General features: G+C 39.8%; 2 protein-coding genes across 2 annotated transcripts in view; both read right to left on the bottom strand.

The window, feature by feature from the left end:
- LOC145442211 (uncharacterized) overlaps positions 1-8,396 on the bottom strand; it is a 29,131-nt gene extending 20,735 nt beyond the window's left edge. The window contains exons 1-4 of the mRNA XM_080320114.1: positions 8,139-8,396; positions 6,032-6,202; positions 3,861-4,028; positions 2,680-2,872 (exon numbers count right to left, since the gene is read on the bottom strand). Of these exons, the coding sequence (XP_080176240.1) occupies positions 2,680-2,872; positions 3,861-4,028; positions 6,032-6,202; positions 8,139-8,293 (687 nt within the window). The 5' untranslated portion in view covers positions 8,294-8,396. The remainder of the gene's footprint in view (positions 1-2,679; positions 2,873-3,860; positions 4,029-6,031; positions 6,203-8,138) is intronic.
- The window catches only part of LOC145442200 (uncharacterized), a 203,633-nt gene that overhangs the window by 21,522 nt on the left and 167,185 nt on the right, over positions 1-14,926 (bottom strand). The window lies entirely within an intron of this gene.

The raw sequence follows: 14,926 nt of genomic DNA, 5'->3' as shown, positions 1-14,926 counted from the left end.
TTGACTCTTTGAATATGGTAAGATGGTGAGATGTCGAGACGTAATACTATTTCCGTACACTCAATTACAACAAAACATAACCCGCATTCAAATAAGCCGTAAGCTCAAGTGGATTTAAAACTTGATGCTGTTTTGTGGTTAACTCAAGTCAGTGGTCACGTTTGTGTTGATTTCAGGAATGATCATGACGAGTTGGTCGGGTAAATTAGGTAATGTGGTAGTAACTATGACCTTACAGAGTTGCTGACATTCCAATATCTTTTACGCTGTAATATTACGGATTTAATTGTGATAAATTATTTCTCAGTTATTGTTCAGACGTTCAAATCTCGTATACTCAAAATATAATATGTCCAAGTCAAATCGTATATGCACCGATTAGTAAATAGTTTGTCTTCAGAATAGTAACAATCTTTACAATTGAATAAAAAATACCGAGCATACGAATACAACCAGGATGAATTAATTCAGATTTATGAGTTGCAGTGATATAATCCAGTAAGTGAAAACTAGATTTTTAACAATTGTTAATGTTGTGAATAATTCTTTTGAGTATGGTAAGATGTTAAAATATCTCTTTGACAAACGGAAAGCAGGATCGTGAATAGAGTTGTAATGTTACATTATACTTGGTTCAAAGTATGATCTTGAAATGTGGCTGGATCAAAGTTGGTAGTCATGTTTGTCAATCCTATTTCAAGTCACACTATGTCAAAGTCCAAATATTTCATTTTGGATTATCTGGATTTAGCTTTAGTACACCCCGCGAATGGATTCCGACACCGTACTATAACATTCTTAAAAATAAAGACTCGAGGATTTTCATAATGTTAGAGCTGGTAAATGATTAGTTGCGTGTTTTTGTTAAGAGTTTGATTTCAAGTTAATAAAGACAATAACTGTGTAATGCACATACTTGTGATTCTTGATTCTTGTAGAGTTATAGTTGGTATTGATTCTATAAGTGAAAACGACGACGCGGAATGTGCGAATAATTCGATGTGGCTGAAAGTCGGCGTCAGTAATATTCAGGTTACGGTCGAATCAAAAGATCGCGTTAAAAAGATTACTCAAAATAATTAGAATTGTACCGAATTAACACATTCAGATACGAATCAACTTGAGCTGTGTAGTAAGTTTCATTTCAAGTTGACAAATTGACACACTGATTGAATATTTTCATGATTTGTATCACGCAAAGTCAACGACTGTTCCGAAGTGTCAAAACATATAGCGATCGCGTGCAAGTGTCAAATTGTTGGTTTTCGAATCACGGTCTGCGCTGGTACTGTTATTCATTACTTATTACTTGATAGTAACAACCACCGACATATTACACTGTAGCGATTGGGATGTATGTAATGACAAGACGCGAGTAATGGCTATGTCTTTGGTGTTATCTTGTGAGCGATCGTGGGATTTGTAACCTATTTCACACGTTTTTTGAAGTGTTGGTTTGTGAACGCGGCTATTGTTGATATTCGGATAGCCGTCTACGCCGGCTCTGTGGCAAACTAATTATCAAAATATTACTTGTGCGTAATTCCTACCTTTGTAACATCAAACCACGAGAGATGGCTATTCTGATGTGTTATCTTGCGAGCGCTTGTAGAGAATATTTCACACCTTTTTGGAGTGTTAGTTTGTGAACGCGGCTATTGTTGGTATTCGAATCACCGTCTACGCCGGCTCCGTGGTAAACTAATTACCAAGCAACTGATTCCTAGATTTAGCAAACTATTTCACACCCTTTTTGGTGAAAGTACGACATGCCGCTAGCACTCTATCAACGAAAGTACGAATCATCGCCGCGCCCATAAGAATAACGATATATCAAAAGTCGCATTCACCGCAAACGTTGGGATTAACTCGAATCGGTCATATATAATAATTTGCGACATACACGTTAACTAAGAATCAATCACGTGACTATTTACTTGATACATAATCAACACCAGTCGAGAGATGCCTATACCCGAAAGTACGATATGCCGACGCACCCATCAGAACATATTGTGAATCACCACCACTGCCTATACGCGAAATACGACACGCGAAAGTACGACGTGCGACAGATGCCTATACCTAAAAGTACGATGTGCCAACACGAGTTTTCAATACGATATGCGACAGATGCCTATACCTGAAAGTACGATGTGCGAGCGCACCCATAAGAACGCATTACGATGTGCGACCGAGAGGGGGGGTCAAAAAGTACGATGTGCCACCACAAGTTTTCCATACGATGTGCGACCGCACCCATAAGAGCCCCATGTCAAAAACACCAAGTCACGACCGATCTACTACACTACTGACGTAGCGATTCGATTGACATGTATAGCACGCAGGGCAAGCTTTCTGACATTTGCGGGTGCCCAATGTCGAATACTATAACTCCCCATCACACAAAAATTGGGTTTAAATGTGTGGCTCCCATATCCACTTTGGGTTCAAGCTTTATGTGCACGCCCCGATTTCGCCACTGCCGTCCTGGCGCGGCCTACTTGATTGATTGAATGAACGGTAACGCTATCGCATAAAACTTATCTGGTGATTTTCCGAATAGAAATCACTTCACGGACTTATTACAAAGCATCTGCCAGTGTTTCGCGAGTGCTGCAGAAACCCACCCACCACATGGGTCGCGGCTATATTTGAGGTCGCTCATAAAATTCTCACCACCGAGGAATCCTGCTGCTGCTGCTGCTGCGGCCGCCGAGCAAAGCCGGGGAAGGCATTTTGTAGCGGAGCCAGATTCATTTGTTGCAATGGCATTGGGTTGATCCCCATTCCTAATAGGTTCCCTCCGTTTCCCAACGGATTTACGGGTGCAGGTGAAGGACTCGACACGGCCTCGCAAACTTCGCAACCCCTGAACAGAGGTGCATGAATGAAATTAGCAGGTGAGTATTTATGCTGCACATGACACTGCAAACAATAATTTGAAGAAGGGCTTCTAACACATTTGCAGTACGCGATCTACTTTTCGAATGCTGGATATAACGCGAGATACTTCGCTACTGCGAATTATGTCAGTTTGTCCCAATCGTGAACCTGTTGACCAGAGAAAATGATCGATTTCGTTCTGCCTTAATGCTGGCTTCTTGGGTATCCATGAGAGGTGTGATTCGAACAGAACATAATAAATTGGTGTCGTAGTTGTCGGGGCTACATAGTACGTGTTACGTAATGCCCACTATACGTAGGTGGAAAATACGTGTATTCATCACATTTGCACCCAATGTTCCCTCGAATTTTTGACGGGTCTGCGCACACTCACCAACTCACTGCGCAGACCCTGGGAAAACAGTGTGCAACGACTAAAAAAAGGTCATCACTTCAGATTTTTTGTGCGCAACTTGGATTTTCTGTGCGCAGAGACCGTGAAAGTACTGCGCATTTGCGCACGTGCGCAGCTTAGAGGGAACATTGTAATTGCACCATCGTGTAGAGTGGAAATCAGTAAGTCCTCATGTTGTCCTCATGTCCATTCCAAAGCGTATAAAATGAGGGAAATACGCCAATTCTGATGTAAATATACGACAGGGGTGTAGTGGATTCTGTTGATGTTTTCCACCTTATGGCACCTTAATTCATGTTCTACACGGCGTACTTCACCCGTTAGACATATCAAATATAATTGGTGTAGTCAACTTGATTCGTTTGCACCCATTGATAGGTAAGGAAGAGTTTGTACCAGAGATTGCCAATTCGCCATTAACATGATATTTTCATTTTATGGTGAAAATCCGTGAAATATACGATTAGAGTACGATATCGTCCGCTTCACCTATCGATCGTGACTGTCGATCTGCTGAAAGGATATCGCACCTCTGATTTGAAGTCACTGAGTACAATACCTGCCGTTTCCGTGCGAACGCTTCTCGCAATCGCCACATAAACGGTGGTCACAGTTTTTGGCATCTTCGATGTGAAGCAAGAAGCAAATAGGACAGAGTTTTGCGTCCGGTATGTCGTCTACGACGTAAAGACGATCTGGTGAGCTGCATGCGGGACATTGCACCTGTCTGTAATTGGTTTGCAAAAGGATTATACCATCAGTCATCACCTGATAGACAACTTGGGCGGAGTCATATGAGACTAAATGGCATATGTGAAAAGGTAAAGATATACAGCAAAATCTACCACAAATAGGACATTGTATCGTTTGAATCACATAACACAGAGACTGACTGAGAAATCATTGAACGAATTTTGAAGCAAACTTCAATCGTTTTCAAAACCGTTTAAGATACCGAAACGATTATTGTCGATGAATTTTTATCAAATTTTGTGACGCTCCGGGTCTTATCGTAGTATTTACTAGGGATGGTGTGAACGCGAGGTTCACGTTCGCGTTCTGTGTGTGAACCTCGGAAATTTAGAGATTCGCGTTCACAACAGAACCTTGGTAGGTTCTGCACTGTGAACCTTTTTGGTAAATTGTAATTTGGACTTCACTATAAGATCTTTGGTTAAAATATATTGCATTTCAACTGCGGGTCACTCTATGCATGGCGCTGGCAGCATAAAAAATCAACACTAAACGAGCATGCACCTTGCCAACATTAAAAGTTTTACTTGCTTTTTGTTGCAAAAAATTTCTCGAAATATCCAGCTTTCCGTTTGTGAATAATTAGTGACTCTCTGCCGTGAGCTTGACCCGCAATCACACAACATCACGAGCGATATACGTAGTCAGCGAATGATGCTTATTCAACCAATCAATGACATTGATATCGTTTTCTGATGTAAAAATCATGCGGGCGTACGGAGTCAATCTTGACTTCATATCCTTACTGTATCATTAAAACCAAATCCGTGCGATTAAGGTGCTGGCTACTGCTATATAACTTGTTGTTTATGGTATCGGTAGCGAGTATAGAAACCCGTTTTACACTCTGCTCAATATCAATGTATAGCAATACTCAGACTCCGAACACATTGTCCGGTCTGTCAAAGACCGTTAAGGCGTAAACTTATATTCCCTGGTAAGTCCTCGTCGAAATTGTTGGCAAAGCGACGGAATGTATTGATTTTATGAGATTATTATATGCCTTCGTAACCGTGGTTGATACATTTAGCGACGTTTAAAACGCCAATATGTACTTCAGCAATGTGACATTATGTGGCCCGAGTCTTCGCTAGGTATCGTGTACATTGTACAATGTACATTAATATAGGCTATCACTTCATTGAAGGATAGGGTTGGAATTAGCAATATGACGTCACGGGGTTCACGTTCGTGTTCACACAGAATCTTTCAAAAACGTTCGCGTTCACACGAACCCGAACCTTTCAGAGGTTCACACCATCCCTAGTATTTACCTATACATGCAGTGGCCAATCATGACGAAGGATATTCGCATTCTGCTGTCACCAAATTCGGCTGGGTTATGAGATTGCCGTGGGAAGAGCTGCCACAGTTGCTACACATGTTAGGTCAGAAGCACTTAAAATACAGTTTCGTCTCTGTATCCTCACTAGTTTCGTTTGAAATAACATGACTGAATTGTATAAGTACGGTGATACTTAGCAACATAATATCGCAATGGAATGAATGTGGAAGTATTGTTGGTAGGGTTGCATATAAAACGAATGGTTGTTTAAAACACTTTGTTTAAAACATGTTTCAAACAGAGCTTTAAACAAAGGCCCTTTAAACAAATTGTGTTTATTTTAAGTTGTAAAATAATGCCATAATTGTGTAAATACTTTCCAAAAATATGTTGTATATTGCCTACGGACATTTACCATCCGATTTAGCTGCCGTATATCGATATGGGACGGTTGGAACCGTCAAAATAGTCGGTTCGACAGTTACAATACGGATATTTCGTCAAAGGAGCTATATTAACACTATATTTTCAATTATAAATGTCAAGCCACTATGACGTCACGATTAAATATTCAAGACGTCATGGCTTTAAAAAACAACATTAAAAAACATGTTTTGAACAAGGGGCTTGTTTTAAACATGTTTGTTTTAAAATGATTTTTGTTTTAAATACAACCCTAATTGTAGGCCTACCCATGGTTTCCGACTTCTCTGACGCATCCGCGACAAAATAAGCGTCCGCAACATTGAAATCGTTTTGGATTCATCACAGATTTGCTGCACATTCCGCATATGATTGGCCTCGGCAGTGAGCGGATATTCTCAAAGAGCAAGGTCTTTCGGCAAGTACAGCATGAGACGGCTCTGTAAAATTGAAGTTTTCAAACATATAGATTACAGGCGTATGTCGTAAATATCTATCACATATACTTAAGTGGACGCTCTAAATAATTGTCGAATGACTTGATAAAAAGTTTAGAATTTTAAAACTATCAGTCGAAAAAAATTAATGTTGGTAACGTTATGCCTACGAGGTAGAGATATTCAGGGTTCATTAAGGAAGTACTCCGGCTTCTTACTAAAGTGGTTTTGTTTTTATACTTACACTTTTACTTCAGAAGTTTTGCAGCCAATCTATTTACTCGTATAACGTTTTAGATTTGGTCAAGAACAAAATTATTTGACGGTATTCTTGGAGGCACAGAACTTCAATATATACCACTGAATAATTATTCATATTTGTAATAGACCCGAATATTTTGACGGACACCCGTCAGGGGCGTTCGTCAGCAACTATAGGGAATTCAAAATAACTATGTATATCAAAAGTCGCATGACCAATTACGGCGCCACGGACATGGCAATTCGAATAGTCGAGTCGAAGAGATGGATTATCCTGAATGTACTAATTTTTAGATTCTCCACGTACTCCTTCCTTATGATACGGCTGTTGAAATACAAAGTTCTGACAAAGTCTATGATGCTTGGTCCAAATCTACTTCTTCACACCATTTACGTGAATCTTTTCGTATTTTTCATATTTATTGAAAATGACTATACTGGTGTTTGTAACCGATTATAAATTTGCAGCCTTAGCCCTTATTTACTTGTACATTACTTCTACTTAAGTAGCAAACCAACAACAACTAATTTGACCACCTCATCCGCTAGGCTGCTGCTATAATATACCATGATAAGTTTGGGTTCAACCTTCTTCGGTGTTACGAAATCTGTGTGACAGTTTGTATTTTCGCTCTCGGTCGCATGAAATAGAAGAGACTACTCTGTGTTACGATCGGTCGTTGATTTGCGTCTGGTTACTGCCCGAAAAAGGAACACTGCTTTGATTTGCTTGCGCCATACGTGTGAAACTGTGTAATACATAGCGTGTCGTGTATGGGTATTTCCCATCAGCTTGTTTTGAATGGCTTGGTTATATATATCTAAATTCCTTTGTTAAATATTGACGCAATCTGTCATGTGATTCGTTCGTGTTGACTTGCGTGCGATTCCATAGAAGTGTAGGCTATAGACACAGAGTATTATCAAGTCCGTACAGCACTGTATATAACTATATACTCAATGTGGCAGCAACAAGGATTTGATTCGAAAGCGTGGTGCATTGCAGAATTTTAATTCCAAATTTATAAAAGCAAAGTCACGTATGTTCATAATTTAAAATCGTCTGATCGTGTCCAACTGGACAAATGAGATCCAGGATCCGATTTTGATGGGGAAAAATTGCTCAATCTTTTTCGCTCAACATTAAAAAAACGGGGCATTTTTCATGACTATGGTATATTCTATAATATAGAATATTTAGTATAATAAAACACGTTTACATTCCATCTCCCAAAGGCATTGTTCAGGTTCGAGTAAAGATAGATGTAAGTCAGAGAGGGGATGCGTTAAGACAGGGTGATGAATCGTGGTCCTTTTCATAATAAATTACGCATATATTCCGTCCCCAAAGGCATTGTTCAGGCTTGACTAAAGATATATAGAATTTTTCTCTGAGGAACGCAGTCCCAGCCCCTACGTTATAAGTTATAGGGCAATACAGTAAATTATTTCGAAGGCCTAATCTGCGTTCGTGGTGAACTTAGGTACCATGATTTCTCAATGATGTACGTCATGTAATACTCTTCAATGTGACGTCATATTTGACAATAATGTTTATCTCCTCGCACCAAATCCGACTGAAGTTCAGGTACTCCTTGCCTTGACAGCCAAAATGTGGCAACCCGATACATGAGCACACAGCCGGACTATAATGCCGAATTAAAAAACGCACTCTTACCTGCCCTGGCCAGTCTGCGTCATTCCAAGAATACACGTGTAACAGGCCCGATGCCAGCACGGCAGCATTCTCGGGTCGTTCAGGGCTTCATAACATATCGGGCAGTGGTTATCTTCCACTGCGTCGTTTTCCATGACGCTTGCCTCTAGCTTCATATATCGAATATATGTTCGTCGCCGAGTAGCAAAACGAGAATGTTTCGGGAATAGCTTTTCCTAAACTCTTAATCAGTGGGAGTAAAAGCAGAATTTTCCTACCTTGTGGATCACCGAGGGAATCCCCTTGTATGTTTCGCACGCTAGCAGAACAGACACTATTGTGTTTGTCGTTCTCATTGTTTTTCTAATCAAAAGGATTGCAACTATACCCTCGACTAGGGTTGTATCTAAAACAAATGGTGTTATAAAACACTTTATTTACTTTAAAACATGTTGTAAACCAGTGGTTCCCAACCTTCTTGTCTTCATTCCCCATTCAGATTTATTCCGTGTCTTCATTCCCCACTACCCAAAACTCCTATATATCCTTTAAAAATGCCCCTCCATAACATTTGGTCTGACGTTTAGCAGGGACTTGCTATTGGAAAAGTGTAAAGAAAGCAATGTAAAGAATGCAGATGATATTCAACAAATGAAACATTTTAACGAAAGATAATACAAAAATAAACACCACAGTTTGCGTCACAATCAATGCGAATTCTGCAGTTGTTTTGCGAAAATGAGCTTTTGCGAACAATACGCAATGGGATTTTCGATACATACATTCCAGACCAGTTAACTTGTAACGGCAATCGCTGATGTGTCTCTATAAATATGTGGACTATCCTGTATATTAGGGTTACCATACGTCCTCCTTTTGCAGGTTTTTGAAAATATCCTCCGAGGACGCCTAAATGACCTTCTTTTTGAGATTTTGTTCTCTTTTTTTTAGAATTTTGGTCAAATTTACTGTGAAATTGGACTTAGATACCGTAAATCAGCACCGAAATAAAGCTCCGGCGGGTATTTAGCTGAGCCGGAAAGATAACCTTTTTTTTAGTCAAGCACATGTTAACGTGAAGGAAAAAACTGTATGTTGGGCGCTGAGTGAGAAAGTTGGCCTTTTTTTCTGGTCAACCGACCACGAAGTGGGGAAAATTTACCCTTTTTTCAAGATCTTTCGCTAGTATCCCAAGTTTGAAAATTTTGCAAAGGTGTAATCCTTTCCCGATTCCAAAATATGGTAACCACACCGGTTGGGAACCACTGATCTATATATAGCTGTACCCGCTGGGGGTTTAGCACAGTGGTTCTCAACCTTTTTGTCTTCGCGGACCCCTTTTGTACCGTGAAGGACCCCGCAGACTCCCTCAAGTTTTAGTTTAAATTTAGCTCAATTATCGTGCAACCGTCATCTGCATGTCTTGTGCTAAAATCAACTCTAGGCTAGTGATAAACAGCAACAAAATGACCGTTCTTGAAACCAATATCATGCTATATTATGTAGAAATATGGATAGACTTCTATAATTTCGAAGGGACTTCTGCAGCCGTATTTCTTATTCCTTGAAATATGTGGTCGTGTCTTGAAAATTCACGCGTTCGATATGAACGAGTGTCAAAAATCCATTTCCACAAAGGTAGCTGGCGGCGAATATCATACTAGCGCCTGACCCTTCCGACGACACCTTTGAACACGATCGCAACATATATGGCACCAAAATTGAGAAGCAGATATTTCAATGAAGTTATCACTTCCAGACTAGTCATTTCTACATAGCAGCTCATCTTCAAGATATTCTGGAGCAGTGATTATGTATATCACAGGAGAAAATGGATTCAGCGATGACGTTTTAATCCCTTTTTTGAGACAGACTAGAAAAAAAACTATTTTAACAAACCTCAACAAAAAATAAACAGCAATATGTTTGTATCAGTAGGCTATTGGCAACTTGGAAATTAAAATGAGTTTACACCAGGGGTGTCAAACATACTGCCCACCAGACGATTTTATCCGGCCCGCGAAGCCATTCTGAGTAGATTGAAAAATGTTTGTATTATCCAGCACATTTGTCACAAATGTTGATTTGTTTGGAAGTATACTTCCGTTAAATATTCCCTAAGACAGCAACTGTCGAGTCTGTTCGTAGGCCACATTATAATCACCAGACTAACGGCGTTTTGGTTTCCCACTTATTACCACTACAGAAACAAAACCCATTTTCGAAGAGGAAAAAAGTGCACAACGAGTTGAGTTTTATGGAATAATGTGCCAAAAAGTAGTTATTCACACAAGCGAAAACGACAATGCTGGACCGTTATATGAAGTTTACATGGATAATATATTATTTACACAAAAATATAATTCATAGAGATCAGCGCATGGTCGCGGAGATGTATCATTTCTGACTCAAAAGGTCCCCGGAATCTGAAGAAACCTGAATCGTGCTTTAATAAGAATACAACAAATTCAAAAGTCCGTGTTACAGTTTAATATCTTGTATTCCTCACAGCGCATACACACTACACACGGCTAACACCAGATCACGACTTAAGCAAATGGAACATAGAATTAAGTGAACTTGTATCGTCGTTACCGCCACTGTTTTAGCAGCGATTCATAAGTGTATTCAACCAGCCAATCATCATCGTCAATTCCGTTGTTCGCGAATAAAGCGTTTCTACTTGCTGGAATAAAGCCCCTATTTTCAGGGATACAATTGTAATATACTTCTATCTATACATGCTTGGTAATGAGGTGTTCAAGTGAATAGCAAAGCGTGCGGCCCGCGAGCATTTGGAATGTTTGAATCCGGCCCGCAAGGTAATTTGAGTTTGACACCCCTGGTTTACACAGTCGGTTATTTAATCTCACACGGCTATTCTGTTGATGTGCTTACTGAAGCATTAGCAGTTTGAAGCGAAGCTGCTTCGCGATTTCCCTAATTTACAAAAGTTACAAATTCGTTTCCAATCATTTTGCAAATTTAGAGGTCTCGCGCAGACCCCCTGAAAATGTTCCGCGGACCCCCAGTTGAGAACCACTGCATGGTTTAGCATGTTTTGTTGGAAGTTGTGTTATCGATTTAACATGATTACACTTAGGTTGTCATTCATTATGTTATGAGCATCACATTTTAAAATCTCAATATTTTGTATCTGTATGCAACTATGACACGTCCGCTATCATTCCGCTTTGGATAGGCTGCCACTGCAAATAAGTTGGCCCGATAATCTATGTAAACTTAAAAGTCACGTGGACGTACCTATGCCTTTACACAAGAATGTCAAACAACGGCATCTGATACTATTAATAAGTGATGTATTAAACGGCTATTATGACGCCTTCGTCTTTCGAAATGTATTCAGTCTGGACCAAATACTGTAAACAGCAGTCATATCGCATATACTGGAGTAGCAATGCCCGAGGACGAAAATGATTTGAATCAGTATGCGTCATCGGAAGATGGAAATGGTTCAAGCGAGACTTTGCAACCAAAGGTTATATATAAAGTTGTCCTCTTCTGGAATCAAAGCACAGATGTTCCCGATAGATATATAACACCAGGAAGTCACAAAAATGTTGTCGTAGAGGGTGATCATATTCATCTGCCAGATGTGCCTAACGACGTACAAAAAGCGCTAGCATCGTTGGATGTGTGTAAGGATACATTACGGCAATTTATTGATCGTCGAAGCTGCGTGGATGAAAGCTTTTTGAAGACAGTTATGCTCCAAGTGTCTCGAGGTGTCGAACACTTACATAAATGTAACAAACTCTTGGGCGCGCTTACGCAAGATCAAGTGTACATCTGTTGCTGCAGTACAAACGAAGTCAGTGTTGTGTTACACAATCTACTGGGGGAAGATGTCACGGATTCTAACAACACCGGAGGAAAGCATGGCGACATCAGGTGTCTCGCTAATTTTTTCTGCAAGCTTATCACTGATCGGCCGATATCAGACCCCAGCACTATGACCGAGAGTGACATTAGAAAGTGCAGTGATACGGGAGCAGCATTGCATCTAATTCAAACGAGTTTTGAGAAACCGTCAACTATCAAGGAAGTGATCGATCATCCATACTTTTGGGAGGAGAACGAAAAAATTGATTTCGTATGCGAATCTTTCGATCACATCAAGCACTTGCCACAAATGAAAAATAAAATAGATGAAAATGCTCATGAAGTATTCAAGGGCAGTTGGATCACTGCTCTCCGACTCGAAAAACGCGAGAAGTCAGATATTGAATCGCGACTAAGGGCCCAACAAAAGAAAAACGTTGGTGGAAAAAGAAAAACACAAGTAAACGTCAAAACGATCGAGAATCTTGCATCTGGAGAATCCAAATTTGAACGGATCCCCCATATTTATGACGGAAATGAGATAAGAAAATTCGATCCCAAGGATGTCAGAGATTGGAAATTACTAATGGAAATGAAATCAGATGTTACTATACCTGATAGTATGCTTGAAAATCACACAGGTTGCGAGCATATTGGGCCGATTTTGCTCAAGAAATCGGAAGATCCATTCCGGGAAGATTCATTATCAGACCTTCTCAGGTTTTTTAGGAATAGGAGAGCGCATTATTGGGAATCCAAGGATAACGTAAGAAAATGCCTCAGTCCTTACCCGAATGGCCTGTGGACTTTTTTTTCTCGGCGGTTTCCTAACTTATTGCCCTTTGTATATGAGAACAGGCACACCTTATTCCGCAATGATGCTTAAGTGGTGAGGCGGGTTTTATTTATTGTTGACGAATCTACAATTCAGACATATATTTACAACGCGAAATTTTCATTATTTTGCAATTACGAATCAAAACAAATAAAAGAGTTTGCTCATACTATTTTTGTAGATTAGATTCATATTGGAAAACATAGTTGGCCGTATGCACCACTGATTAGAATTGCATCAAGCTAGAAATAAACTCGGATAAGTAATAAGATGACTAAGGTGACTATAGCTTAGACAGAATAAATCGGTTGATTTATGACATTTATGTGAACGGGACCCCCTAACTTATGATATGATTCATTGACAAAGATAAGGCCTACGATGGTAATTCATAATTCATACATCAAAGTTATATATAGTTTCTGAAAATTATATAGAAATGTTTGAGTGAACATCGTGTTAAAATGCAGTAGATCTGACACAGTATATATGTACTTTCAAGCAGCCTTGGACAATGGACAACTATAAAATTTTCAGCCATTCCAAATTAGATTAAAATTAGAATTAGAGCCACACAGTTTTCTCCAAATTGGATTTGAAGTAGAATTACTTAACTCGCAAAACCTTGGAAATTGAATGAAATTGTGAATGAGAAATACATACAGCAAAATCAGTTCATATCAAAACACAGTACATTCCCATGAGCATGAGAATGGTTAACGTCTGTACACCAAGTTTGGCTCGTTTTGCAATATACCATCGATGGAGGGTCAGCTGATATGAGCACATTGTCTTGACGTGCAATGGCCCAGACACTACCCATACCGAGACACTTAGAAAGCGGCCTAGGGCTTTCCCACAATATCAATCTTTATGATAAGATATTCTTTCGGCTAGTAACATGTCTGGATAGCCATAATCCTATCGTGCGCAGCTCATAGTTCAAAATAAAATGAACTTTATGATCATGATAGGCCTATTTCTTGTTGCATTTGTACTTCGTTAATCAAACATTATTTCTTTTGTGGTTACCATGCCCATCGCCCATGTTAAGTAAGCACGGCGTTGTAGCCTACTAACGTAAAGTTTCAAAAAAACATTGTTGCTCAACTGATTGAGCTATTTTGTCTCGGTATTGCATTGTTGCATTATCCTCTAATATATTTTGTTTGGTTAGATCTGAAGCAATCATCCTCGTCTTCAGTTAATTATATTGTATTCCACCCAGCGTATCCGCTGGGCTGACGTCAGATTACGACTACAACAAAGGGAGCATAGAAATATGCCAACTCATATCGTCGTTGGCGCCACTCTTTCATCGGTTCGCGTATTGAACCGGGCTATCATCGTATTTAGCCAATTCCATTGTTCACGAATAAAGGTGTTGTCACGTGCTAGAATAAAACCCTTATGAGCCGTGTTTTATCAACTATATGCTTTTCTATATGCTTGATATTAAAGTATTCAAATTGAAAGTAAGGGACCGCAGTAATATTTTGGAATCAGTTGACTGGTCCGACCCGCGGGCGATTTGAAGGCTTGAATCCGGCCCGCGACACAATTTGAGTTTGACACCCCTGCTGAACAGTGTAGGTAATGCGATGTCGGCTTGGCATGCTTGATAACGCGCAATGAGATATTTTCCGGAAAACAATAAACGACTCTTTTGCGGCTGTTGGTCACGGGTGGAAGATTATTCCGTACGTTAGCTCCCTTCGCATGCAATGGCATAGCAGCATTTGCTGCCGCCCACGGCTTTCGTTGAAAATCCCCCCCCCCCCCCGCATCCTAAGTAGACCGCAGCAAATTTCGACATAGTTTCATGTTCAAGTAATCTTTTCAATAAAAATAACTACAAATAATATGGCGCGTCTCAGAAATTCTGTATTGCTTGAGAAAGAAGCCTCATCGTCTTAGCGTTTATAAGGCCCAAAATATTAAAGACAAGAAATAGTGAACGAATTGGCAAAAAATCAGTAGCCGTCTCAAAACTGAACTTTTCGGGCTTTCGCCGAAGCGATATCAGCGACAAGATCCTAAAAATCAAGTTTTTTAACGTAGCCTCTGTCTATAGAAAGAACCGATGGAGCTGATAGCCGATCATCATTCAAGGTAGAACGTAAATCAGATT

This window comes from Botryllus schlosseri, chromosome 7 (genome assembly GCF_051294905.1).
Source record: "Botryllus schlosseri isolate E-star chromosome 7, Bs_hap1, whole genome shotgun sequence".
Lineage (NCBI taxonomy): Eukaryota > Metazoa > Chordata > Ascidiacea > Stolidobranchia > Styelidae > Botryllus > Botryllus schlosseri.
This window is presented reverse-complemented; position numbering and strand designations above follow the sequence as displayed.